This window comes from Orbilia oligospora, assembly GCF_000225545.1.
Source record: "Orbilia oligospora ATCC 24927 unplaced genomic scaffold scaffold00043, whole genome shotgun sequence".
Taxonomy (NCBI): Eukaryota; Fungi; Ascomycota; class Orbiliomycetes; order Orbiliales; family Orbiliaceae; genus Orbilia; species Orbilia oligospora.
In genome coordinates this window covers 196,952-224,555 of record NW_011645600.1, presented here as the reverse complement: position 1 = coordinate 224,555, position 27,604 = coordinate 196,952, and the positions used below count along the sequence as shown (strand labels likewise).

General features: G+C 45.3%; 11 protein-coding genes across 11 annotated transcripts; 7 read left to right on the top strand and 4 right to left on the bottom strand.

Moving 5' to 3' along the window:
- Positions 1–504: 504 nt before the first annotated feature.
- Positions 505–2,729, top strand: AOL_s00043g73 (uncharacterized protein; the record flags this gene model as incomplete). Its single annotated transcript, XM_011120560.1, has 3 exons — positions 505–521; positions 605–2,590; positions 2,705–2,729. 3 exons carry the CDS (start codon positions 505–507, stop codon positions 2,727–2,729), a joined length of 2,028 nt encoding a protein of 675 aa, XP_011118862.1.
- Positions 2,730–4,751: 2,022 nt separating this feature from the next.
- Positions 4,752–6,380, top strand: AOL_s00043g72 (uncharacterized protein; the record flags this gene model as incomplete). The annotated part of the gene is made up of 2 exons (XM_011120559.1): positions 4,752–5,314; positions 5,537–6,380. The coding sequence occupies 2 exons, from the start codon at positions 4,752–4,754 to the stop codon at positions 6,378–6,380; spliced, it is 1,407 nt and encodes a 468-aa protein (XP_011118861.1).
- A 174-nt stretch (positions 6,381–6,554) lies between these two features.
- Positions 6,555–7,076, bottom strand: AOL_s00043g71 (uncharacterized protein; the record flags this gene model as incomplete). Its single annotated transcript, XM_011120558.1, has 1 exon — positions 6,555–7,076. The coding sequence occupies one exon, from the start codon at positions 7,074–7,076 to the stop codon at positions 6,555–6,557; it is 522 nt and encodes a 173-aa protein (XP_011118860.1).
- A 340-nt stretch (positions 7,077–7,416) lies between these two features.
- AOL_s00043g70 (uncharacterized protein) lies at positions 7,417–9,017 on the top strand (the record flags this gene model as incomplete). The annotated part of the gene is made up of 2 exons (XM_011120557.1): positions 7,417–7,549; positions 7,708–9,017. 2 exons carry the CDS (start codon positions 7,417–7,419, stop codon positions 9,015–9,017), a joined length of 1,443 nt encoding a protein of 480 aa, XP_011118859.1.
- A 2,231-nt stretch (positions 9,018–11,248) lies between these two features.
- On the top strand, positions 11,249–14,155 carry AOL_s00043g69 (uncharacterized protein; the record flags this gene model as incomplete). The annotated part of the gene is made up of 2 exons (XM_011120556.1): positions 11,249–12,584; positions 12,678–14,155. 2 exons carry the CDS (start codon positions 11,249–11,251, stop codon positions 14,153–14,155), a joined length of 2,814 nt encoding a protein of 937 aa, XP_011118858.1.
- Positions 14,156–15,430: 1,275 nt separating this feature from the next.
- Positions 15,431–16,653, top strand: AOL_s00043g68 (uncharacterized protein; the record flags this gene model as incomplete). The annotated part of the gene is made up of 5 exons (XM_011120555.1): positions 15,431–15,473; positions 15,633–16,048; positions 16,150–16,368; positions 16,468–16,538; positions 16,620–16,653. The coding sequence occupies 5 exons, from the start codon at positions 15,431–15,433 to the stop codon at positions 16,651–16,653; spliced, it is 783 nt and encodes a 260-aa protein (XP_011118857.1).
- A 2,496-nt stretch (positions 16,654–19,149) lies between these two features.
- On the top strand, positions 19,150–19,635 carry AOL_s00043g67 (uncharacterized protein; the record flags this gene model as incomplete). Its single annotated transcript, XM_011120554.1, has 1 exon — positions 19,150–19,635. One exon carries the CDS (start codon positions 19,150–19,152, stop codon positions 19,633–19,635), a length of 486 nt encoding a protein of 161 aa, XP_011118856.1.
- Positions 19,636–19,990: 355 nt separating this feature from the next.
- On the bottom strand, positions 19,991–20,308 carry AOL_s00043g66 (uncharacterized protein; the record flags this gene model as incomplete). Its single annotated transcript, XM_011120553.1, has 1 exon — positions 19,991–20,308. One exon carries the CDS (start codon positions 20,306–20,308, stop codon positions 19,991–19,993), a length of 318 nt encoding a protein of 105 aa, XP_011118855.1.
- Positions 20,309–22,129: 1,821 nt separating this feature from the next.
- On the top strand, positions 22,130–22,649 carry AOL_s00043g65 (uncharacterized protein; the record flags this gene model as incomplete). The annotated part of the gene is made up of 3 exons (XM_011120552.1): positions 22,130–22,327; positions 22,415–22,483; positions 22,557–22,649. The coding sequence occupies 3 exons, from the start codon at positions 22,130–22,132 to the stop codon at positions 22,647–22,649; spliced, it is 360 nt and encodes a 119-aa protein (XP_011118854.1).
- Positions 22,650–22,874: 225 nt separating this feature from the next.
- Positions 22,875–24,575, bottom strand: AOL_s00043g64 (uncharacterized protein; the record flags this gene model as incomplete). Its single annotated transcript, XM_011120551.1, has 2 exons — positions 22,875–23,741; positions 23,823–24,575. The coding sequence occupies 2 exons, from the start codon at positions 24,573–24,575 to the stop codon at positions 22,875–22,877; spliced, it is 1,620 nt and encodes a 539-aa protein (XP_011118853.1).
- A 1,188-nt stretch (positions 24,576–25,763) lies between these two features.
- AOL_s00043g63 (uncharacterized protein) lies at positions 25,764–26,933 on the bottom strand (the record flags this gene model as incomplete). Its single annotated transcript, XM_011120550.1, has 2 exons — positions 25,764–26,442; positions 26,527–26,933. The coding sequence occupies 2 exons, from the start codon at positions 26,931–26,933 to the stop codon at positions 25,764–25,766; spliced, it is 1,086 nt and encodes a 361-aa protein (XP_011118852.1).
- Between the last annotated feature and the right edge of the window lie 671 nt (positions 26,934–27,604).

Genomic DNA, 27,604 nt, shown 5'->3' with positions numbered 1-27,604 from the left:
GGAATGCGCCCGCGGCAGTTTGTTTGGGCCACGGCCGAGGCAGTCCGCAAACCGGACCCGGAGCCCTGAAAGTACCGATGTTAGTGCCCCAGCACGGATGCAGCTTTGCATGGACTATGATCCTTCGTGGCGTCATTAGTGATGTCTCTTTTTTTTTTTTGAGCCGCATACTTCAAAGCCGAATTCACAGTATATTGCATTGATATCAACGGTACTGGTATTGATTTTGATTTTTGATGGATGCATTATGGATGGAAGGGCGAACGAAGCTGACAGTCAGCAAATACACCCGATGACAGTATCGAAGCGTTCCGATTGGAAGAACATGGATGTCATTGTATTGCATTGCATTCGTCTCGACTCCATTCTGCCCCACCTTGCAGCTGTTGCCCACCAGGGAAAAAAAAAATATTCTGAGACTTGTAACCACCGTTATTATTACTACTATCACTACCACTCCATCTAAGTTTCGTTCACGAGACGAGATTGTGGAATCCATCTCCAATGAGCTTTGTCGCGGAGTAAGCAATGGCTGTTCCCTTCTGGTCTTTCTTAACTTCAGCTTCGTTTGCATTCCTATTCTAACCCGGAGCCATTAAAACAGCCAAGTCCGCGCCATCGACCTGCAGCTCGACAGGTTGCATCTTGAACAAATCTCCGCTCTTCCTCCCTCCGCAGTCTCCGACTCCGATCCGACCACCAGAGAGATTTCCCTTGCCACTCCTCCGTCCCCGCGCATTCTCAAGCTCCAAGGCATCATCAAATCCCTCTCATCCACCTCGTCCACCCTCCTGACCCCACAGCAGATTACATCCCTGCTCTCCTTAGCCGACATATCCGCCGCTAACCCTACAATTGCAATCAACGACGAAAACGTCGGGACATACCTTGAACACGAGTTATCATGGCTTATTGTATCCAAGGCCGCCATACAGACTTATGGCGTCATACTACTCTCTCTTGTCGACGCTACTCTCCCATTAAGCGATGATATCTACTACTGGGATGAAGTTCTTTCTTCATACCGCTATACCTTACTTTACTCTCTTCAAACCTCCCCTTGGCGTCTCTACGACTTTGCAAAAGAGGTCTATCACGATGCTCGTATCCGCTTCGAAAGAGGCGAATTAATCGGTGCTGACAATGTAATCCAACCGGAAGCTGCGGCTGCAGCTGCAGCCAGCTTATCTGAAACCGCTCAGAGATTCTACGGTCTCATACGGACGTCCTGGCATGAACGGAGTTTATCGGTGTTTAATGCAAGATTGGTATCGCCGTTCGCTCTGATTACGCATTCAATCCATCAGAAGCATGCGAATATTTCAAAATTAAGGGCCATGCAGGCTTCCGCTTTGGGGGTACTGATGAACGAAGGGTTAATGTTTGGGCAGGATGATGATGTTGAAAAGGATGATTGGAAGGGGGTTGTCGAACGCAGTATTGTGCTGATGGATAATGTGGTCAAGAATGTCTCCAATATACACCATGTCGGTGGGGTTGAGCAATTTGAAGATTTGGTGTTTATGGGCTCGGGCGGCGGGGCATCGGAGTTTGAGGATGTTGCTGTTCTTTCGCACCGTCTACAGCAAATGTTGAGGGGACACCTACCCAAGCAGGAATTGCTATCAAGGGAGATATTGAGAGTAAATGGCAGACCCAGTTGGATAGTGAGGTATTGGATCCCCATTACGGCAGTATTCCTCTCATCGGGGACATTACTCCGCCTACTCGTCAACAGACAAGAAGCAATTCAAATGTGGATACGGGAAGCCGGTGAAACTGCTTATGAATTCTGGGATAACTGGGTAGTCGACCCGATCAAACGTATCATCAGCACGATTCGCACAGGTGAAGATCAAGAAGTCGCCCTGATGAGCCGCGAATCCCTCATCTCAGACCGCGAAAGTTTGGAACGCATGGTTGTCGAATTTGCGATCGATAACCCTTCCGCCGCTTTAGAAAATGCTTCTACACCACTTACGCCCGCAGAAATAGAATTGATTAGGGAAAACGTCAAACAGGGGGACTTGACACCAGTCCTACGAGTTTACGAACAAGATATGAAGAAACCAATCCGCGGCGCGGTTACAGGCGAACTGCTACGCTCGCTGTTGATTCAAATCCAAAAGACAAAAGTCGACGTCGAAGTAGCAGTCAGCGGGATCGATAATATGTTGAAATCACAGCAGTTACTATTCGGCATGTTAGGTCTTACGCCGGGGGTGTTGATCGTTGTTGGCACAACCCGCTGGATGCGAAGCGCCTGGGGCGGGCGGAACGGGATCAAGAAAGGTGAAGCAAAGGGCCGTATGGTTCGCATATTACGCCATATCGACAGGATACTATCCACCAGTGCGGCATACCGTGCAACCAAGGGCCGTGGTCCCGAGGTCCACGGGGAGAGAAGCAGCATCTTAACGTTTAAGGAGCATGGATTGTTGCTTTGTGAGATCCATGTGCTCAGGCAGCTTGCCGGGTACGTTTTGCCAAGAGGGGTAGTGATGAAAGAGTTCTTGGAGGATTTGGAGGAGATGGGGAATATTAGAAATGGAGTTCGGGCTCAGAGGGGGGTTGTGGAGAGGGTTAGATGGTACGTTAGCATAATACGAGATACGATTGTCTCTGTTTGCATCACTTTTTTCCCTTCCCGTTATGCGTGCGTGCGTGTATGACTGACGTCTAACGGATTGTTTTGCTTACACAGGGCATATGCGAAATGGATGAATTGATTCGCCCGACTCGTGATTAGGAGCCGAAGGTTGGGCCCGAAAGGCGAACGAATTGAGCTTGTTATCAATATCACATACATACGCCTCAGTCCTTTTTTTTTTTTTCCCTTCTCATTTTCTTTCCCTCACTTTTGACTAGGTTTACTACCTCCCCTTGAAAAAAAAAACCACGTACATACTTACATTTGTGCATAAAATAACTACAGGGCATTATCATTCGGGGTGTTTTGTGAGTTTTCAGCATTAGCTTAACGGCGAAACGAAGCGAATGACGATTTTTATTGCATTTTTGGGAGCCACTTTTTTTTTCTCGCTCTAACGGAGAAGGAGGTTAAAAAAGGGCCCGAGGGCCCTTGGGATTTTTCGGACCCGAGATTGCCCTTCCCATTTTTTTTTGTTGAGGGGGAGAAATCGGCTGTATGTACGTATACTACAGCTGCGGTATAATGCCAGCCGCATGGGATATAGATTTCATCAATCCCTGGAATTATGAACTGCGGGATCAAGCTACTGTCTTTGGAATTACCTCCTCTGTCTCCCTCTTTTTTCTCTTTTTGTTCGCTTTTCGAAAAGTCAACCTTGTAACAACAACCAGAGAGCCTTGGGAGATTTCTTGGAGATTTCTTGGAGATAATGAATTATATTGACTAACTACCGAATACTCTTTTTCTTTTTGTTTTTGGATGTCGGAGGTCAGTATGTAAGTACGATGTATATGCATGAGAACGCGGGTGTATCGAAAGAGACCGAGACGGGCTTTTTTTTGATACAAGTAATTCGAATACGAGCCGAAACGGCGAAGAGAAGCAAAACGGTATTACATGTGTATTATATTATTATAACATTTATCTATAACGTTATATTTTTTTCATCAAACCTTTTCATTCTGTTTTATTTTTTTTAAAAAGGGTTCGTGATATTATTATATTATAATTCGATTCGACATTCGTTTATTCTTCAATTTAGGAAATTCGGTCCCTGGACACTGACTCGGGTCCATCCGGTCCACTTGACTTTTTAGTATACCCAAATAACCATATTTTATGTCACTAAGAATTAAAAAAAAAGAAAATTTGGGAAGGGGAGGGAATACACCTCTATTTGCAAGAATCTCGAATAAGGGAATGTAACCTATCAGAATCGTGCGGATTCAAAAAACCAAGATGGAAGTCTACGGATAGACAGACAGACATATGTAATCGCTGTGGCACTGTAGTTTAGCTTAGCTAATCTCCGTTCCCCGGGATCCACGGATCGAGCTGGTCCCGTCCGCCCAGAAGCAAATTTAAGAAAGGTAGAAGAATGGATAGCTTAGCTTAAGTAACTCCGCTAGCTAGCTATTATTTAGCTAGCTCGAAAAACACCGCAACGGGGCGTTTGTGAGAGAGAAAGGTAAAAAAGAAAGCTAAGCTATGGCGAATTCGAATGTAGTTCTTGTTAAGTAAGAAACAACGACTCTAACTGATCCTTCACGTTGTTAAACTTCAAGCGTGATGTTTTTGTATATAAAAGTAATTTCTACCTGGTATGAAAGTCATGAAATGTAATGAACACCTTTCGAATGAATTCTCAAAATCAACCCTAGATTTGCCTATCCATTCATCCATCCACCCGTCTATCGATCTATTCAATTGACAAAGCAAGCAATTGAAGTTTTGAAAAAAGGTATGTTAATGTGATAGACGTATAAGGTATCCTGCATCTGATTTGGCATTCCACAACCTCGCATCGCTCTCTGCTCGCTCCGGTTTTACAGCCAAAAGTCGGCCAGACATTACCCCGTCGCCCGAATACCCACTTTCCCTTCATTCCCCCTTCCAATCCGGCAGTTCAACGGCCTTTCGAATTCCGCTGACCTAATTGCCAAATTGGTAGACTCGCAAGGGATTGAGAACGAAAGAACGAAGAAAAAGAAAAGAAAAAGAGAGAGAAGAAGAAGCCAATAGGTTTCGAAGCATTGAATAGTACATACTTGATAGAATAGTAGAGTAATTGACCCAGAAACGGCAAAAATACACTACCATGCCGCAAAATACCACAATTGACAACACTCCCCATTCATCGTCTACTAATCCTGCTGATTCATCAATCATAATTCTGGGCGCCGGCATCATCGGCCTATCCACTGCTTACTACCTTTCATCGTCATCTTCGCCATCATTATTTCATAATCACCACAAAGTCTCACCCCAGAATATCACATTACTAGATACATCCCCTACTCTTTTCGCCTGCGCTTCCGGCCGTGCCGGCGGCTTCCTGGCAAAGGACTGGTTTGGCGCCGCATCGTCCAAACTCGGTGAATTGAGTTTTGGTTTGCACCGGCAGCTCGCGGATGCTAATGATGGGAGACGACGGTGGGGTTATAGCCCCAGTAATAGCTATAGTTTTGAAAGAGGTACCGGGGAAGAAGGCAGGAAGAGGGGGGATGATTGGCTGAGAGACGGTACTAGTCGGGTTGATGCTTCTTCTGGGGTTGGAGGTGAAGATGACGGGAATGTGCAACGTGGCACTGCACCTGCTTGGTGGAACTGTGAAGGTGGAAAGGTGGAGTTATCGTGCACCGGCGATTCTACTGCGCAACTGTATGTCTCTCTTTTCCCTTATTCCCCTCGTTCCTTTTTTTAGTCTCTCTCTTCTTTTTTCCCTGTCGTCTCGCATAATCCGAATTTTAGTGAAACATCTTTGTCCTGCGTGATTTTTTTCTTTTTTTCTTCTCTCTCTCGAAAAAGAATCGGATTTTGATTTGTAAGAAAAACGATGAGAATCAGCTGCTGATGCAAAACTCGGACGGTTTGAAACCGTAGAGACCCGCTTGGATTATGCGAATTCTTGCTCGAGGAGGTCAGGCGACGCGGGGTTACTATTCGACATCCGGTGACACCTGTGAGGGTTGTCCAATCGGCCGACAAACGACTGGAAGGACTGGTTATTTCCAATGGGAACGGTACGGCCGAGGAGGAGCAACAGGAGGAAGTGCTTTCCTGCTCGCACATTCTTATCGCAGCGGGATCCTGGAGCGGTCGGCTGTTTGAGAAGCTCTTCCCAACGTCGGGGTATCGATTACCGATCTCTTCTCTGGCCGGACATAGCATAGTTGTCCGGTCACCAGCTCACCGGTCTCAGGAGACCGAACCTAGAGACCTCCACGCGGTCTTTTCGAGCATCGATGGTCTAGACTGGCATCCGGAGGCGTTTAGCAGAGTCAATGGGGACATCTATCTTGCCGGCATAAACTCAGCAACTATCCCGCTCCCGGAACTTGCCACAGATGTCAAGGAAAACGACGCTGATATTCAAAAGTTGATATCTGGTGCAAAGGATCTGATAGTGCAATTTGGTGTTGGTGGCGACAAAAACGACGACCACGACGATAGCACGCGTAATGGACTGACGAATGAGGCAAACGTAATCAGGAGGGGGCTATGCCATCGACCCGTCACGCCAGCTGGGAAACCTATACTCTCTCGTATTCCTGATGCATTTTTAGGAGGATTGAATACGAATATCGGTGGAGGTGGTGGTGTGTTCGTAGCCACAGGGCATGGACCGTGGGGGATTAGTATGAGCTTGGGGACTGGGAAGGTTATGGCCGAGATGATATTAGGAGGGGAGACGACAGTGGATGTGTCCCAATTAGGATTACAATAAGCTTTGAGGAAAACGAATGGGCTTTTGAAGCTAGTAAGAGAGGGAGGGGTGTATTAGATGATTTCGTAATCGTTTCGTAGTTATCGTATGATAACGCCGTGCTAAGAGGAAACCCATAAACGCCGGCGCAGCGCCCTTAAAGAAAAACCAAATGTTGAATGAACGAAAGGAAACCTATTTCAAAATAATATTTGCACCTCGGACGGCTAAAAACTGGTCGGAAACTCCTTGTCCTAGTCCCCTGATGACCGCGTAGACCTCCTTGTTTGCATATCGTAGCTTCGTCTTGGGATCTACATAGCTTGCGGGTAGTCCTGTGATATCGCACCAATGACCCGAGTTCGCGGGGTGAAGAGATGGAGCAGCATCAATGTTGCCATAAGTCGGTGCTGGTTGGCCAACTGTTAGAGAGAGCTTTTGGAGTGCCGTAGCCTGTTGAGCAGCACTAGCACGAGCAGACAGACCAGCAAGGGTAGATTCGGGAATTGGAGTGTTATCGCCCGTATTGGCTTCGGTTTGAGCCTGAGAAGCTATGATGGAGGCAGCCTGTGCACGGTTGACCTCGATCAATACCTGCTTAAGGTTTTTATTTCTACGGGCGGCAGGTTTCCAGCTTGTGGATTTGAAGGGTTTGTCGGCGTTTGTGATGTCGTTGGCTTCATGGAGAGCCGTACTGACGGTGTTATTCGGGGCCATTGGAGAAGATAATTTACGAGTGAGGTTAAAAACAAGTTGGTGATGTCGTGGAATGACGATACGAGAAGGGTGTGGTTGAGGTTGATGGATGGATGTTGGCGATGATCGTGGTGGTGATAGTAGTAGTAGTGGTGGTGGTGGTGGTAGTAATGGTGGTGGTTGCCATGAAGTGAGCGCGGTGTTGATGTTTGTTTTCGCTGTTGACACTTCTCTTCTTCCGTCTCTCTTCATCTCGACATCTCCTAAAAGTCATCGACACCTTCAAATCTACCGCTCTTATCCACACCGAGTTTATTTCGCATCGCCCCACTAGACTCGCGGATAGGGATATTACAAAACCATGGCTGGTTCACGCAATCATGCGTCTCCGATGGACTGGAGTTACGATAATCAAACCGGGCCAACGGATCCGTCGTCGCCGTTTTCGCGGCAGAACATAGAGCGACAGATGCAAGGAGGACCACCTAGAAAAAGTACGATAAAATATATCTATCTCTAGTCTTCATTTTTTTAATTTTTTTTTTTAATTTTTTTTTTTTAATTTTTTTTTTTTTTAAAAAAAATACTACTTCATATATTATTTTTGCGATCTCACATCTCTAACGTCGATATCATGGTGATGATGGTGCAGGACATTATGGCGAAACTGCAGTAACACCAATTAAGGACCGACAGTTCGATATGACGACACCATCTTCGAAGCCGTTCTTCTTTACCCCATTCCAAAATCCACTCGACTCGTCTGCGTTCAAGACAGCTCGCGATTTGAGGTCTCCGTCTGTGAATTCCGATGCAGAAGATTCACCTGCACCCGGTGTCGCGGGAATGGACTCGATGATGACAGATGATACTCCGACAAAGACGCCAATGCCAATGCCATTAGCGGTAGCGAAGAAGGGAGAAGAGTCGAATCCTGACACGAAACCCGACGCGACAATAAAGAAGCAACAGGGAGCAAAGGGATTGTTTGGGAATTTTGGATTCTTGCCACCGAAGAAAACCAGCAAGGGCGAGAAGAAGGCACACAAGTTCAGCGACAAGGCAGCGAAGAAAGTGGAAAGGAGACGACGGAAGCAAGGGTCGGGTCAAAATGTGTTTTGGGCCCATTCGGGAGATTCTTACGATTCTGAGGATTCCGATAGTCCGTTCGCACCGGCGACCAATAAACGACGATCACAACGGACTTGGGCGGAGACACATCGGGATATACCACAAGTGCTGTCGCAATACTTACAGCTGACAATAAACATTCTGATCGCGTCCGTGGTGATGTACTTTGTTTATCTGGTCTGGAGTACGATTCAGAAGGACGTGAACAAGAAGATCGATGATTACACGGCTGTAGCCCAACTCAAGGTGGCGGCTTGTAACGCAAAGCTCGTGGAGAATAGATGCCAACCGGGTTTGATGGTACCGGCGATGGCAGAACAGTGCATGGAATGGAGGGCATGCGCGGAGATGGACCCGTATAATACGGGAAGGAGTCAGGTGTCAGCTGAGACGTTCGCGCAGATTATCAATGGGTTCGTGGAACATATTAGTTACAAGAGCATGGTGTTCTGTCTGGCGCTGGCGTTCGGGTGTATATTTTTTAGTAATTTCGCGTTTGGGTTCTTTCGAGCGAAGGTGGGGGGACATCCAGCACCGGTTTTGGCGGCGGCAGCACCTCGGCTTATGTATGGGGGTGCGGCTGGAGTGGTGCATCAGATTCATTCGTATCCGGCGACGGGTACGGCAATATTTGCGACACCTGCACCTGGGGGGAAATCGAAGAAAGGGAAGAGCCACGGCAACGTTGATAATATCAAGCAGACACCTTTTTTCACGGCGAGGAAGGCGGTCAGGCCGGAGGATGACGAGGATGATGATGATTACGATGGTGATGAGTATGACGGGTATTCACAGACGCCAACGGTATCACGGAGACGGGTTCTCTTTTGATTGATTAACCGATTGATTATTCTATCCATTGGATTGTACATATGTAATTTGTTCTAGTCGCTATTACCATTACTATTACTTTTTGGCGAGTTATATACATTGTACGACCTAGCTAGCGATGCTATTCGTATCTCACAAGTATACGTAGTACTTCTTAAGTCGGTATGTAAAGGACCAGTAGGGGTTAGGTGAGTGCTAGTGGGTAGCGTATGAAAAGTACATACCTGGGGGGAGAGTGTAGGGCTGATAACCAGGTGATCGTGATCGAGGGATTAATGAGTGGGTACCTGTATCAGTTAAAGTTACTTGGTTAAAAGGTCTGTTGTTGGGAAGGATTGGGAAGCCAAGAATTATGACGTCACGAAGAAAGAATCTAGCCGAATGAGGGAATTGGTGGCGAGGATGACGTCGTTGGCTGCAATGATGGGCTGATTGTATGCGGTCTAGACTCTGCAGGACTCTGTTTCTTCCTGTTCTTGCTCTCGTTCTACCGACTTAGAAAGAAGTCTAGTAGGTCAGTAAGTAAGTAAGTAAGTAAATATCTGGTGATAGTGACAGTGGCAGTAAGAAATAGAAAAGAAGGAAAGAAAGAAGGAGAAAGACCCTGAATATCGATTAAGTGACAGAAAGACCTGGTCGGGTATCTTGAATGTCAATTAATATTATATCTGCTGACAGGCCGGTTCAACAAAAAGAGGGGTTAGCTAAGTAGTCACCCGTCCTGTGCAAGTACCTGAGACATCCACCTGGCTGCTTACTCCCATATCCGTGTAAGTCATCGGTACTTCCCTGAGGAAGGAAGTATACCTACTTATTTACTTACTCACTTGAGAGGTATATAAGTCTGCTTTGTCAGGAGAACAGCAGAGAAAGCAAGGAAAAACCAGTTTTTTTTTTTTTTACTTTTATTTTTTTTTACATGTATTGTATTACGATTCCCCTTCAGCGGTGTAATGTAATGTAATGTAATGTAATGTAATGTAATATAATATACTTGTGTAGTAGAATATCATATAATTGAGAACCGGAACAGTAATAGAATCGAATCGATTTTAATTTAATTTAACCTTTTATTCAATTATTTATTTTATTTTATTTTATTTATTTTATCTCATTTCTTTTCCTTTCATTTGACTTCAATCGGAAGTATATATACTATAAGTAAGTTGAATCGGATTCGAGCTTGTCCTTTTTGCCTTTGCCTTGCCTTGTCTTGCCTTGCCTTGTATTTGTCTTGACCCGACCAGTTCTGCCCTGCCCTGCTTTGCCCTGCTTTACTTTGCTTTGCTTTGCTTTGCTTTGCTTTGCTTTGCTTTGCTTGTCTGCCATTTAAAGTCTGCAAGTCAAAGTCAAAGTCAAAGTCTGAAAGAAAAGAAAGTCAGAGCAAGTTAAGTTAGTTAAGTTAAGTTAAGTTGAACTGAGCTGAGTTAAGTTGGGTTCACTTGGCTCTTCAAGCTGAGTAGCAGCTTCTCCTCCAAAGGAAAAAACATTAATTGCAACATCCATCATCATCATCATCATCATCATCACCATCATCATCACCATCATCACAGCTACCACTATACCACGACCACGACCACGGCCACTTACTTCCAACATCAAAGTATAGCTTCAATCAGCCTCATCCTCTCCACTTCTTCCGTCTCTCATCACTTCAATCATCCATCATCACCATCACCATCACAATCACCACTAACACCATTAACACCGCCGCCACCTTCGACCTCCCTTTTCTTTCACCATTCCACTTCGCTTTATTTATTCGGTTCTTTCTGTCTTTCTTTCTTTTTTTTCTTTCGCTCTTTCTTTTCTCAGAAGAATCCCTCTTCTCATTAAAATATAGCTGCCAGTCAAAGGGAACTTTTTAAAAGAAGAACAAGAAGAACAAGAGGAAGAAGAAAAAAAAAAAAAAAAAAAAAAAAAAGGGGAACTCTGGAACAAGTCTAGACTGAATAAAACTAAACCATCGATCGAACGATTAAAAAGGAACGAGCGAGTGAACGAACGAACGAACGAACGAAAGAACGAACGAACGGGCGAACCTACGTGCGTACGTACGGAAGAAAGAACGAACGGAAGCATTTCAATTCTTTGGGATATCATCAAGGATTTAATTAATATTCCAAACTCTTCAAGAACACTTGACCCGGCCTGGCCTGGTTTGGTTTGGTTTGGCTTGGTTTGATTCGGTTTGATTTGATTTTGGCTTGGTTCGCTTTGGATTCGATTGAATGCACCTCAACCTCGCCGACCACGAATTCCCAAAGATGTCATTGACATCATCCCAGCGCCCTTCGCCTGGTACTCCCTTCGATTACAATCCAATCTTCAGTCCCAGGAATCCTTCTTCTGGTGCTTCTGGTGCTTCTGCTACATCCTCATCTGCTCCTGCTTCCCAATCAAGATCTCAGCATACCCAACCTCCTCATCTATACACCATCCCCGGCACTCCTGCTGACCTGCCTGCCAACATTCCCAGCACTCCCGGAGGTTATCCCAGAAGGACTCCCTTACCTAGAGGCCCCGATGCTTCAGCTACAACTGCCAGCCCCGCCTCGGGCTACTTTGGTCTCGACAGAGATTCCGAGGAATCATACGCTCATAATAATTGGTCGACCACCTCCTCCCTCCGATCCTTAGCCGCCAGATCTCCTCACGTTCTTGACATCGACACCATGCCTACTGCTACTTCTGAGAACTTTCGCCGACAATCCTCTGCTATTGCTGCTCACAATAAAAATCATGCTGCCTATCAGAGATCCAGGGGTGGAAGCAGGGACATGTCCGATTCCATCGATGGATTTTTCGCCGGTGCCTTGAAATCCCCTCGACACGACCCTTCTGCTGCTTCCTCCTCCTCTTCATCTTCTTCTTCCTCCTCCTATTCTGCAGCTGCTTCTGCTTCTAGAACTGAAAGGAAAATTCTTTCTCCTAGATCCGAAGCTGAAATGCAACAAAGGGCTGTTGCGTCTTCATCGAGGCATAATAGTATATATGAGGAACCGCAAAACTACTTTGACCAGCCAAGATATGATTCCCCTGTGACATACGATCCCTCCATCCCAAGCCGTTCCGTCTCGGCTTCTGGCTGGAGCTCATCATCCATGCCACATTTGTTGCAGGGAGGCTCAGTCTCTGGCGAATTTACCATGAGGCCACCACCTCTCGACCGACAGAGGTCCTCAACACTGCCTCCTTCCTCTCAAGTAGACGGCCTATCTTTGATGTACGCCTCAAAGCTAGCCCAGATCCTAGATCTAGCTCCCAAAACGACTCTTCTCCTGGACTTGCGACCCTTCCAGCAATTTTCCCAATCTAGGATCAGAGGCTCCATCAACATTTCCATCCCCACCACTCTCCTCAAGCGACCGTCTTTCAATATCGCAAAACTAACGGAGAGTCTCGGGGGGCCTGAGATGAAGAAGCAACTCGCTAGGTGGAAGGAGGTTAACAATATTGTCGTCTACGACGCATCCTCAAGTACCGTCAAGGAATCCGCTTCCGCAGCGCACACCGTCAGCAAATTTGTTAGAGAAGGTTGGCAAGGAGATGCCTATCTGTTAAGTGGTACGTATACTTTCTATTTGGCTTCCTTTTAATTTGGGTTTAAATATCAAAATTATTAACATACTTTTCTTCTTCTTCTTTCTCCTTTTCTAGGCGGGTTTGAGGAATTTAGTGATCAATTCCCTGGAGTAGTTGACATAGGGCCTCTCCAAACGGAGAAAAAGAAGACCAATTCACTCTCACTATCAGGTTCATCGGACGGTGGTCCACCAGCTTTCAATTGTGTCATGCCAAAGGCTGCTGCAAACCCTTTCTTTTCTAACATTCGACAGAATATGGACTTGCTGGGAGGTGTCGGCGAGATCTCCTTGAAGATTCCACACTACATCACTTCGGAAGTTCGTAGAGCGATGCCAAAATGGATGCGAGATGTCCTGAGGGAAGACGGGGCCAAGAAGGTTGCCGACAAGTTCTTGAAATTGGAGAAGGCCGAACAGCGCAGGATGCAGGACGCTCTAAACGTCAACGTCACTTACGAATCACCAAAGACACTCCGACCGCCTCAAACTCATACTTTGGCCGGTGTGGAAAAGGGTGCGAAGAATCGTTACAACAATATCTGGCCGTACGACCATACGAGGGTTAGGCTTACCGATTACTCTCCCGAATCGTGCGACTATATCAACGCCAGCTACGTATCGACCGACTTTAGCTCGAAGAGATATATTGCAACCCAGGGTCCCATCCCTCATACTTTCCGAGACTTCTGGAGCGTCGTCTGGGACCATGATGTTCGTGTTATAGTTATGCTTACTGCTGAAGCCGAGGGAGGCCAGCTCAAGTGCCACAAATACTGGAAGGAACATAGCTATGGTCCGTACCAACTGAATAACATTTCAGAGAAAAGGATTCCTTTGGATCCCGCCAAAACCAACGGGTATGCCTACAAGAAGGAAGGGCCGATACGCCGCCAAAGTTCTAGTCGCAATGAACCCGAATCGCCCAAGGAATTCAACGGACCTCATGTTATTATGCGAAAGTTCACTTTGAGCCACAGCTCCCACCCGTTCTCCCCTCTCCGAGAAATAACTCAGCTTCAGTATTCCTCTTGGCCCGACTTTGGCGCCCCAGCTGACCCCGCCCATATTCTCGCTCTCATCGAACAGACTGAGTTGGTGATACGTTCTTCCGGCGGTTCCCGGCGTTCTTCCTCCTCAACCACCCATGATAGGCGCTCCTCACGAGCTGACGGCGAGAGGCCGGTTCTTGTTCATTGCAGTGCAGGCTGTGGCCGAACTGGCACTTTCTGTGCTACCGACTCCGTCATTGACATGCTCAGGCGCCAGCGTGAGCGTGTAAGAAGCGCAGGTGGAAGGTATCCTCAGAATGGTGTTGACCACGAAGGAGACTCCCCAATGCGATACGGGTTTGACAACAACGACTTCCAAGGACAATGGATCAACGACGATCGCGTGGATTTGATCGAGAAGGCAGTTGAGAATTTGAGAGATCAGAGGATTTCGATGGTTCAGACTCTTAGGCAGTATGTTCTTTGCTACGAAACCGTAGCGGAGTGGCTTGTTAGGAGACCCCTCGCAGACGGCAGTGTGGCTTCTTGGATGAAAGCTTGATTGTGGAGTCTAATGTCGAAATTCAGACTCTACAAAGTGGTTAAAGTGTTGACCTATCCCACCTATCCCCTCTTTCCTCTCTATACGGGATACCTTCTTCTTATTTCTTTGCTTTTCATGGGTATATGCATTAGCGGTGTGTTCTAGTTGTACTAATATCGCTTTCTTTTTCTTTCCCTCTTTCCCCTCTTTCCCCTTTTCTCTCCTTCTTTTATTCCCTCTCTTTTCCTCTTGAGTATTTCCGTTTCTTTTCTTCTTTCTTTTCTTTCTTCCTTCCTTTTTTTTTTTTTTTCAGCCGCTTTCCAAAATTAATTGGTTACGATAATGAATACTGAGCTCAAACTTTGGCAGCATTTACGGGGCAACTACAAAATTACTTATACAGCGCATCAACTGGGACATTTTGTGCATAGGTGAAACGAACAACGGACGAAATACGGTGGGCTTGTCTTCTTTTTTTATTGTTGTCCGTTCTTGATGATTCTTTGGTTATTTACATAACTGTTCTGTTCTCTTTTTTTTTTTTTTTTTTTGGGTCGGTAGGATGATCAAGGAGATAGCTACTAACATTACAAAAACCGAAGAACAAAGAGACGAAAGAGACGAGAAAAAACATTAACTTTGCTGCTGCTGCTGCTGCTGCTATCCCTACTGCTACCGCTACTCTTTAATAATGGGCCATTGGGAGGGGATTTTAACTCATCAATGGTCAAAAAAAACTTGCAATGCATCTCTGACGAAGTTTTTTTTTATTTCTTTCTTTTCTCTCATTACTCATCTCTTCTTACTCTTCTTCCTGCAGGTGGGGATTCTTCGTTGTATATATACGGACGGCTTCCTTTATTCTGTTTCTTGACATTTTTTCTCTACATATATATATCTCCTGCAAGCTTGGTTGCATCATCGCGCTTTTTCATACGGGCGAGTTTTATTTCTAATAATGTTGCTGTATAATAGTTTGTTTTCTTTTGTTTTCTTTTCTTTTATTTCTTTCTTCACTTTTAGTATACATAAAATGAGGGATAGGTTTTATAGTTTAGTTTACTTAATAGACACTTACATGAGATGATACTACCAATTACCAGTTAACATTCGCTGTTAATTTGTGATTCAGGGTTTTTTTGGATTTGAAGATCCGATTGATGATGTATGGTTTAGAACGGTCATGACTAAGCTGCTTTTTCTTAAGAAGGATTGTTTCAGTATAAATTGGGCTCGGTTGAATTAATTTGGGATCAAAGAGATATCAAAGTATCACAAACAATTAGGTATAACATGAGTGTCACACCCGTAGTAATACTGACCGGTGCCGGACGAGGTACGTATACTGTCCCCTACTATACTATATATACTTATATAGTTGATCAAAATACTTTTTAAAAAAAACAAGAGAGAGAGAAGAGAGAGAGATGAGAAAAGCGGCAAAGGCTAAAATCAAAGCGATATATCTATATATATCGCGGCTGTATATATACAGGTATCGGTCTCGCAATCCTCCAGCACCTACTGGCCCTCCCCAGCCCGCCCAACATCCTCGCCGTAACTCGCACCCTAACACCGGCATTAAAATCCCTCTCGATAACACATTCATCGAACCTCGAAACCGTCTCTGTAGACTTCTCATCCCCACCGTCGGAACTACAATCCGAAGTGAAAAGTCTAATCATCGATGTTGCATTATCACGATGGGGGAGGATCGATTCCTTGGTGTTGAACCATGGGAGGTTGGATCCCGTGGCTAAAGTTGGAGATGCGGATGTCGGGGATTGGGAGGTTACTTTTAGAACGAACTTTTTGTCGAATGTGGAGGTTGTTCAGGCTGCTGTTGGGCAGTTGAGGAGGTGGAAGGGGAGAGTGGTGATGGTTAGTTCGGGGGCTGCTGTGGGAGCTTATGTATGTTCTTTCCCTTCCTTCCTTCTTATTTCCTAGATATCCTAGAGACTAGGTAGAGACATGAAGCTAATGATAGAGGGGTTTGGGGGCTGCTTATACAGACTGGCTGGGGTGCATATGGAGCTTCCAAGGCGGCGTTGAATCATTTGAACCAGACGTTAGCTCTTGAAGAACCGGATATTGTGACGGTGGCGATCAGACCTGGAGTCGTGGATACGGATATGCAAACTGCATTGAGAGAAGTCCATGGGAAGGTCATGAAACCGGAGGAACATGCGAAGTTTTTGAATTTGAAGAAGAGCGGGAGCATTGTTAAGCCGGTTAGTATTGTTTTTCTCTCTTCCTCTCTGTCTTTCATTTTGTTTATATGATGGTATGAATAGATATGGCTAATCTCGGAGGGGGGTATTCTTTTATAGGAGGATGTGGGAGCGGTATTGGGGAATCTGGCATTGAAGGCGGATAAAGGGCTCAGCGGGAAGTTCTTGAAGTATGTTTTATATACTACCTATTTGACTTTACTGTTTGATCGAAGGACACGTGCTGACTACAGGTGATACGATATGTATAGTTGGAACGACGACGTGCTCGCGGCATATCGATAAAATCATAATTTTCATATTTTAAATTGTATTATAAAGTATCTTATGTGTATGTATATGTAGTATGTATATACATAGGTGAATAGGTGAGAAGTAAATCTCGACCAAGTATTCTACGCGATGGACGTATATATATATACCAAGATCTTCTGTTCCTTTGGGGCAGTTAGCACGTGCGACCAAGTCAAAGTTGAATACAATATGTGCTCGGAATTTTGGGAATGGTGCGCAGTGAAAGTATAATGGAGGGAAAGAGGCTTCAGTTGAAAGATGAAAAGAATATTTTTTTTCGTCAGCAACCGAAGAAGTAGTACTTCGACGGCTCCGTATTAGCATGGATATGTTTGCATCATAAGCACTTTCCCTCCCGACACGACGGGTTTGTTTTGATGAAAGAAAGAAAGAGTAGAGAAGTAATGAATGATATCTTGGCTTACCCTGTGATGATTGTATGCTGTTGGAGTGTTACGATGTCGAATTGGTGAGTTTGTCAAAAAGAATCTTCCAAAATAGAAGAAGAAAAGAAAAGAAAGAGAAGAGGAAAAAAAGACATGAACCTTTTGGAAGAACTATGTTAGCGTTCCGTGTGACTTAAGTAAAGTTTTTTTTTGGTGGGTGAAAAGTTGGATTGTGCAAAAAAAAAGATTTTTTTGGTCTTTCGAGTTCAGAAAAGTCCGTTTGGCTTTGGACGGTGTAGGTCACCATATATTTGGTCTGATAGGGGCGACACGAATAGTTCATCATTTGAAAGATGGTGATTGCTGGGTAGAGACGGATGATGCGAAGTCAATGGGAGCGGACTTACAAATTATTACATGGCGCGGATGGGGTTAACACGAGATGATGTTGGTGATGTTGATGTTGATGTTGATGTTGATGTTGATGGTAAGTCAGAAGAAGAAGAGAGAATTTTATTTGGCGGTGAGTTTTATAAGAGACATATCGAGCTAAGCCTATTTGGGAAAGACCGACAGAAACAGAGAGTAACACCCCTCTCTCCTCGCTACACAGCACACCCCTCGAGACCGTGTTGTCGGCGTGGTCACTTCAGGCACTTTTTCTTTGAATTAACAACTGCAATTAAAACCCCGCATTCGATACCTCTTTGTAACTTAAATACCTCTCTCCATGTCTACCTCCTCTTTCCTTTCCTTTCTCTCTTTCTGTCTTTCTTTCATTCATCTCATCTCATCTCATCTCTCTTCTACAAAACTATCTCTTCACAGATCAAGCATAGATACATATACATATTTATATACACATCCATATATATCTAGACCTTGTGAGTAACGTATCTTCCATTAAATCGTTTTAGAAATTCTTAATTTCAGCCGGTAAAGTATGAGTTCTTCAAACCGAACAACCAACCGACAGCCAAAAGGAAAGAAACCGTTGAAAACAACGAGAGACACCCAAGACGACGAGCTTACGGCTCGATGATATAGAATACCTAGACAGCGATTCTTCTGGTTTCCTAGACTATCAATCCGTTAGAAAATAAAGAACAAGAAGAAGAAGGGGAAAGGGCCACAGAGGGTAGTCGGTTCACCACATCAAGGTTCTGAATATCGTATGATGATGATTATATGAAACAGGAACTTGGAGAATTCGAGACGCCACAGGTGGAGATTATATACAAACTAGGACTACCGAAAGAGTTCAAGTTACGACTACTAGCTGCTTGTCAAAGTGAACTATTCTTTCCGTTCTCGTACACATATTCTCTAAGAGGGATGAGTGAGAACAACAGGATGGAATCACAGGGGACCTGGTCACATAGGAAATGATACATACATACCTAAGAAGGTACTTTTCAGTACTCTAGGATGTAGATTTCGACCCAAGAGGAAATAAAATACACTCTTGTCTAGTGAAGCAAGACTGGGTGTTTGCTCCCACAGAGGATCCCAGCTGACGATGGCGAAATAAAACGACCATATAGCAAACCCCTCGGACTAGATACATATATTCTAGCCGGGGGGAAAGTAGCGGCGAGACCGAGGAGACTAAAAGTATATACACCCTTTATTAGATGACTAGGACGTTAGATTCCCCAATAGAAGCTGGGGAATCTGATGACCAAGGAACATTTAATCCCCTTCAAAGCGCCTGAACTCAAAGCCATAGTGCTGAAAAAACGGCGGCTTCATCGTCCGGAGAAGGACGAGGTCAAAAGGACTCCCCCTCCTAGGTAGATATTCTATTCGAGAGAAATAGTCTCGGTGTCCATGGATGGCGTTTTTAAAGCCTTGTTTCCTATGACATTGCGGTATGCAATGGAGTGTCGAATTTAATTTATATTGACTTAAATTACTTGCTTTTGCTGCTGTTCCCGCTGCTACTTTCTATCGCATTGGTTCCAGATCGCACATCTCCTTTTCTTCCCAGACCCCACTCATATAAACTTCTCCAACCGTCCTAGAAGACCCTATCGTCACTCCTCCATATCCTCCAATTACCCAGCTTCATTCGTCCGGAGACATTCGATTAAACCCCACAATGGCCACCATTCCAAACCCTAGGCTCCGCCCGCACGAGTACCCCAATCGTCTCTACCGCGTTCACTTCCCCGGCGTCTCTCACACCATTTACAGCGATGCCGGCGGGTTTGAATGTTGTGCGGACGGCTTTATCCAAATTTGCAACTACGACCACCTTGCCGAAGAGCTCGAAATTCATCTTAACTGGTATTCTGACGAACCCAGTCATTTCATCTCCACGTTTGGTACCCAGAGCCATGCCTTTAATTGGGCTCAGAAACAAATTGATAAGGGTAGAGCACGAGACGCTACGGTAATGGTAATCGACCCCGACAAAATCAAGAATGCGAATGGCAACCCTATCCCGATATTGGGGGTTCAAGACGTCATTGAGCAGTACCCTGGACTACTTCCTAATGGGATCCATGAAAGCTGGGTCAGAGATGAATTCCTAGCCCTCTACAAGATTCCTGCGCGAGCTATCGTCGATCGATATGATATCTAGTATTGATCAAATACATCAACTTGAATTTCGTTTTCGTGGACGGGAGGGTTGTTTTTCATATTATTTTTCTACTCTATTCTCTTCCTCTCTGTATTCTTCTGTCGAAAAGCCCAGGTTTATATTGAAGTATAATATTGGGGGAGGATATGGGCATCTCAAACTAGTACTCTTGTAATTAATCATTTCCCCGCCACTATATGACCATAGCAGGCGCTCCTTCAACTGGTAGGCTGCAAAACTGATACACGCAGCTTCTCTATCATACAAGACTTCCATCTCCATTAATGCTATTGGATTCATTCCATGTCCTGCAAGGAATATACCATACCCACTGCAATACAATCCCTAAACTCCTCTAAAGAATAATACATTTCTTTCTCCCGTTCGCCGACCCGACCATCTGATCCAGTTCCTCCATCATCTCCCTCTCCGTCCCTCTTCTCCGTCTCCTCGAAGCAATGTTCATATTCATCCAGTCCCAGTACTTTTTGAACAGAAGGGCAGTACAATCCGGTTGTAGAACCTCCCAGTTCGTCATGCCCCTGGTGTCTAACACCTTTTCCGCGATTTCTTGTGGGAAGCCATAACGCATGAGGGTTTTTAGATCCGACGAAGCGTTTTCGGGGAATGTGTGGTATGTTTGGCAGGGGGTGAAGATCCCCGCGCAAGGCATCTTTCTTATCTCTTTATTTTACTTTTATTGTATGTGTATATTATCTTGTAGATATCAGTCTGACCGGGGGGGGTTTTTTTTTTTTGATTGCCTCGTAACGCTACTAATGGGACTTGTTTGTGTTGAGTCTGTGGTTTTGAGCAAGGGTGGTTAGTGGCGTGAGGCTAGCCAATGGCCTCTTGCGAGTCCAGACGGAGTGAATACGGTTGCGGAGAAGTAGCTAGCTAGCTACTAGGACCAGGTTTCTTTCTTCGAGAGAGCGGACCAGTTGCTGCAGGGAAAGCTTTTTTTTTCTCTCTCTCTTCTGGTTCTTTGAAAGGTAAGGGAAAGAAGGGATCTTAGAGATCAAGCTTTCGATTACCCCTCCTTTGGATTAAATACCACCTTGGTCTATACTTTCCTCTAGCACGCATCAAGTATTACTCCATAGGTTCATCCTTCTAGAAGTTCCTTAGATAAGGATTATCAATCTCGCTTTCGTACACATCGAAGCGAGCCGCACCCTGCGCTTTGGGAAAACCACAAAAACTCGGGTAGCCGTGCCTTCGCTAAGTTCCGGACGGAGAAATAGCATGCAAAGGACGCGTGAAAAAAAAAAAAAGAGAGGGATACAGAAATGATCCTATTGCTTTGATATACATGATGTGGATTATACCTGCATGCATTCCGGTAGGAAAGTATACCCGTGGATGCGAGGACCTACCCGGTAGCTCCAGATGGCTCTGGGGGTTTCTTTCTGCTTGCCTTTCTTTCTTTTTCGTTTTTTTTTTTTTTGCGGGCTAAGCTTAGTATGATGATCTTATAGCTAGGATGCATAGCATGACTGAAGCTAGTGATGTACATGCTGTGGCTTTTACAGTGTCTTTGCTTTGGCGTCTTCTCTTTTTTCCTTTTTTCCTTTCTTTCTTTCTTTCTTTTTTTTTGGCTAAGGCGCATTGCAGCGGGACTGCTTTTTTCTCTCTTCCTTTTCTAAACAAGTACTTACTTGCCTACTGGATAGAGCTACCAGACCCTTTTTCAACAGGTCGGTACATACTGATCGGACTCGATATCATGAGCCTTCGGACAGAAAAATAATATAGGGCGTTGTAATATGAAGTACATGTTTCACAAGTTCAAAAACAAAGAGTAGCATGATACATATGAATCCGAGCGAGAGATAGCATAATGTTTCTCTAGCATAATTGACTATTCCTACTCGACGGACCCTTCCCCCCCCCCCTCTTCTTCCCTTGTTAGAAGCTGTTTGTTTAAGTAATCCTCCATTTTGTGGTGGCGAACTAGAGCTATCAATCAAGCCGCCGTTAAGCTCGAGCTATGACTGGGTTTTTTTTAAGCTAAGTAGCTATTAATATTATAGCTGAATTGTAGGAATTTGAAGAGGTACAACTCTAAAGTAGTGGCTTGGCTCAGAGCTCTTTTGATAGCATCTATAGTCTTCTCTCTCATTGATAATGATACATCTCGTATGCTTCGGGGCGGATTTTCTGGGGAATAGTTAGTCCTGTTGCAATTTTTGCGTTGTGAATTTTTCCAAAATCTTTGGACTGTGGCTTGGCATTTTCGACCTCGGACCTCGAAAATGGCCTGACGTCCCACGACCGCGTCCATGTTGTTGTACTACGTATTTGACATCGATCGATCGATTGGAACTTAACTAGCTTGTACACATTCCGATTCTTCCTCTTCTCAAGAAGCAAAGAGAAAGAGAAGGAAAGAACAAAACGAGGAAAGAAAAAAAGAAAGAAGGAGAGGATATCCTCAATTTGATTTTGTGATAAAGCCGTTCTCGTTGAAAGACAGATCGAAAAGAAGGAAAACATGCCGACATTTCAATCAAAAACATTCCGCTCCTCCGCATGGGAGAACACCATTGCCGCAAAGTACCGCCGACACCTCAAGCGGCATCCATTCGCTCTATTCGGTCTACCTTTCATATTGACCATGGTTGCCGGTGCCTTCTTTCTCACTCCTGCTCAGGCGCTGCGGTATGAGAAGCATGACCGGAAAGTTAGGAAGGTATGAAAAACTAGTAGTTATATCAGGAGTTTTCGCTCAGATTGAAGTTGTATCAGATGGCTGATTTGACTTTTTCGATATGTGTAGATGACGCAGGAGGAAGCTTTGGGGATGCAGAAAGATAGAAGAGGGGTGGATATCAACGAGGAGTACTACGTATGTTTCTTATCACTTATGTCGTGTTCTTTATACTAGTTGAGTACTAATTTTTCTGACAAAAAAAAAACAGCGTCTGATGGGTAAGGATATCGATAGCTGGGAGCAAAAGCGGGTAGAGCGATTGCCCGGCGAAAGCGAGAATCTATGGGAACGATCAAAGTAAGGCCTTCGATTGGTATTAAATGCACCATCGGTAACGTTAGGAGTTGTTTAAAGGCTAGCATGCATGGGGAACTGGAGTTTTGGGAGTTGATTCGATTTATTGATCTATACTCTGCATTGTATTCGACAGAAGTACTTCTAGCATATGATTTGATATCTCATGGGTGTGGGTGTATATATATACAGTCGAATCTTAAGAATTAATGTACATACGTCCTTCATCTTCTCACTGGGATGTCTTCTCATTATTTGGGGGCTGGCCGTCTGTTGGGGCATCCTCAGCCTCAGTTTTTGTCGCCTCAGCTTGCACAGCTTCTGTCACTTCCGCCGGCACGGCCTCCGTCTCTAATTTAACGGTGGTTGCTTCAGCGGTTTGTGGTTCAGTTGTTTCTGAAGGCAGGTACTCAGTCTGTACATCCACTACTACATCTACAGTCTCTGCTTTTGTAGCTTCAGCGTTTACAATTTCCGAGCCCTCCACCTCTGCCGCAGGCGCCAAATCTCCGATGACCTCCTGAGGTACGCCCACGGTTTCCTTTGGTGATTCCTGCTTGGGGGTTCCCTCTTCGCTGTTTAACCATCGGAGAACCTCGGCCTCTTTGGCGGCCGCCGATTCCTTATTTTCCTCTTTCTCCTTCGAAATCTTTTCTATTGTCTTTGACAAAGCCTCCGATGCCATTGACAGAGTAGATTGGACTGTTGAAGGTTCTTCAGCAGCTTGCATCAGACTCTTCGTAGTCGCCATCAATCCTTCGATAATGTCCATCAAATTATCCGAAGCGTTGGTTTCAGGGTCCGATTGCTGTGTCTGTGTCTGGTGAGTTTGTTCCGGGTTACTTTTATCCACAAATTTGGTATCAAAGGTCCAGTCAAGGATTTCAGGGAGTAAATCTTTGACGTTGCATGCACCTGCCCATCTATCCGTTTGCTTGGCGCAGGCAATATCCCACGAGGAAATGGCTTCATGCGGCTGTTCGGTACCCCAACGAACAAAAACTCGTCGACCATAAATACCAAATGCGGGGTGGTGTTCTACAAGCATGGTTTTGGTGACCTTGATTTTGATAAGCCGTTGAAGCCCATTTGCAAAATCCTAATAAAGGACAAAAAGCACGTTAGTCATGATGGGATCAAGGAAATTTTTGAAGGAGAGGAAGAGGCTGTATTAACTAACCCGGGCAGAAGTTCTATTATCAAAGCGAAAGATCTTTTCTAGCGACCTTCCGCCCTTTGATATCGTCCAGTTCTTGTGCACCAACACCATGGGTTTCATTTCATGTGGTAAGTAATGGGAGCAATACCCCAGCTCCACGTTGATCAAATCTGTGCTCTTTATTGCATGTGGGCCGAACTCCTTTGTTACGATGTAAGATGGGTTGAAACATAATCTTCGAATGCTCTCAAGTATTCGTTCAGGTGGTGACGTCGGTTCTCTGTATAAAATGTGAACTTGCGTCGGTTTGCCCGGCAAATCTGTGGGCCCCGGCTTCACAATGGCGGTATGGGCTTTGAATTCGTTATAAAGCTCCTTTGCTTCCTCTCCAGTAACTAGCGAGCGCCCTGCATGGTATTTTGTCCCGGTTTTGATGTCGGTAAAGCGGAGTGATGGGATTCCTCCTTCCGGGTTGACTTTCTCCCGGTTGATTTCGTTAATCGCCTCATCTCTAGCAGCTTCATTGGGTGTCATTCCCTTGACCCTCTGGAGCTGGTAGTATTCTTCGATTTTGCCTACTGTCCCCAGCTCTCTGATCGGGGTACCACGCTCAGAGGAGGCGTCATTAGTTTTGGACGAGTACGGCCGCCTGCATGCTGTCTGTGCCGATTGGTTGGCAGTTATTAGGTTTATCGACGGAGGTACCCTGCGGATTCCCGAAGATGGCTTCGGAATTGTGCTGGCGTGCCGTCCGGCACAGCGGAGAGCGTGCATGGCAGGTCGTACCAGGCGGTTTTCGTAGCGTAGTATATCGGTTCCGTATCCAATTAACAGCAAATCCTTGAATGTGAACCGTCCTATTGGTAGAAGAAACCGATTGGCAGGTTGTCGCCGTTATGTATGCACCGTCCTTTCTCTAAATATAGTGGGGTAAAGTAGAGCTGCTAGCAAAACTGAGGGGCTCGTGTGAACGGTTGGATAACATCGATAACGTCGATAGCCTAGAACTGCTTTTTTGGGAGAGTCTGGATTAGTACATTATACAAATTGAGTATGCGTCTACAGCCGAACCAGTCCAAGGTAAGATATAAGGCATGTGGTGGCCAATGGCTGGGGTTGGTGGGTGGTGACTTACCGCGATGGCTATGGTGGGGTGCGTGCAGCCTGCAGAATTAATGTAAAAGTACTATGTATGTGGATGCAGGACGCAGGTTGAACTGTGAGGTTCAAAAATTCAATGTTCGCGCGGAAAAACCACCACACAGTCAACACACTTTGGGTTGGCTCAGTCTGTTCACAAAAATAAATTGCATCGCCAGAGTTTTCAGCTATGATCACGTCTTAGATATCAAACCAAGCCTATGTGTATGTATAGGAACAGATGGGTCATTTGTTATTTGTTGTTTTATTTCTTTGTTTGTTCTTTTTTTGCTATAGTGCAGTATATACAAGTCCCATTGGAATCCAAAAGATTTAACGCAAAAACGCCAACCAACTAGTTCGGATTCTATCTCGTATAGTATTCCCGCTGCTCCAGATAACGCCCTTTTATATATATTTTTTCTTTTGCAAAAATGAAAATGTGAATAAGAATAAAAAATGAAACCAAAAGCACCCAGGGCGAGAGAAATATGATGACAGGAAAGGCAGCTATCCCTCTTTTAGAGTAGCGATTCCCGTTTGAATCCAAAAAAAAAAAAAAAAAAGACTCCGATAACGACAGACGAAACACCACTGCCCTAGTGGTGATCTTAGTATGATTCTCCGCCCTGCGGCTCTGATACTCTGTGTCTCTATACAAAGAAAACAAGGCTAGGCCGGGGGTATAATGTCTCCAACCATGGGAGACCCTCATGGCATCCAATGCATCATATGAGGTGATGAAAATGACAAAAAGCCAAACAAAATATGACTTGTTATGTTTTGAAATGCGAAATCAATCAAGATTGCTGCTTTCAATTTTTAAAACAAATTCTGAACGAAATCAGTGAGTTGGGCAGCCTCGGGATTTCTATCATAGTTCAATGCTGTGAAGACATCGTTGAAGTGCTCGCTGATGTCCATGGCATTAGCCATCTTTCGTGGTTCGGCAGCAGCATTGGCTGTTGGGAGGAGGATGGAGTCAGAAGGGTATGTAGCATAATGGCTGAACATGTGAGAGTAGACCCCAGACTTGAGTTCTGTTGGGGTTCTAGGGCTCTCATCCTCGGACATGGTCTCCGGAGAGCCAGCAAGCGAGGAGGTAGGTGAGATAATGTCGTCAAATTGGTTGGCTGGTGATTCGCAGGTAAGAGAGGATGGGCTAACATAGTGGTCGGCCGCCCCAGCGGTTTCCAGTTTGATGGGAGCGACGGGGTCCTCAACCTTGAATGCGGCAGACATGGCAGTGGAGCCGTTGGAGATACCCTGCAGCTGCAGTTGGAGATGAGTGGAACGGCTTTTGTAGGTGGTGCATTCCTTTTCGATGGCACCGATCTTGGCCTTCAAGGCCTTGTTCTCGTCCAACGCGGCCTGGAGGTCCCTGTAGAGCTGATCTTGCTGGGCCTGCTTTCGTTGGCGAGAGGTCTCAGCGGCCTTTCTGTTTCTGATCACACGCTCATAGGCACGTTGTTGCTTTTCAGCATCTGTCTTGGCACGTTTTCTGGAGATCACATCACATAATTAGAATCCATATTTCATGCAACATGCACATGGCAGGGGAGAAGAAGAAAAAAGAATTATTTACCTTGGTGGGAGATTGGTAGTGGGAGGGGTAAGTTGTCTACCCCACGGCTGTCTCCGCTTCTTCTGGGGCGAATCGGGTGGGAGAGAACAGTTCTCGGTTGGTTCGGACTTGATGATAATTTCATCGAGGGCATGGAGGCTGGGGGTTGAGCAGGCGGTTGACGAGGTTGTGTTGGAATGTGTGTTGTTGCTGTTGGCATTGATGTTGGAAGTGAAGTCCCAAGCCGTCGACGGGTCCATGAACAGTTCATGATGTTCCATACCAGAGGCAGAGGCAAAACTGGCTCTCATCCCTCGAAGTTCAGCTTCCAAGGCTGCTTTGGTGGCAGCCTCCGTCTCCTCCAGGGTGGGTTCGCCAAAGCCTGGGAAGACGGCGGATTGATAGTAAAGATCCAGGTCGAAATCCATTTTTGATATTGGTGGGCAGGGTACTTAGGTACTTCTGAAACCGAAACTTTAGTGTGGAAAAAGGCCCTTGCCGTTTCGGCTAATAAACCAGCTTTCTGCCACCACACTGGGGAGAAAAAGGAAAGAAGAGAGAGAGAGAGCGAGGAAGAGCGAGAGAGAAAGAAGAGAGAGCAAAGAGAAAACAGTCGTGTGCTTTCGAGGTGGTGGTAAGGTAGCTTGTGGTAGCTTGGGGAGCTTCCCTTCACAGCTTAGAGGCAACCGACTAATTGAAAGACTAAACTACGGCCACAACCGAGTCCAGATAAACACAAGGACAGGAGAGAGACGAGGGGGTAGGACGAGGGAAATAAGAGAAATGCGGGTCCTTCGCTGGCACAAAACGACAATGGATCGAATGGAATACACGTATCTTTCCCCTGGCCTGGCTTTCCAAGGGGAGGGAGTAAAAAGGAAGGAGAGATGGCGATCAGGGATTTTTTTTGTTTTATAGAAGCTGAGAGTGGACAGGTGGAGAGAGAGGTATAACAGCAAGAAGAGGCTCTTAATCGGTCAGATAGTGCTCATGAAAGATTGGGGAGGACGAGGAGGACGAGGAGGAAGAGATATAACTATTCGAAGTGTAATAGCCAAGTGTGGTTGAGAGTGTTAAAGGTGAGAGCCACGCTTCCCAC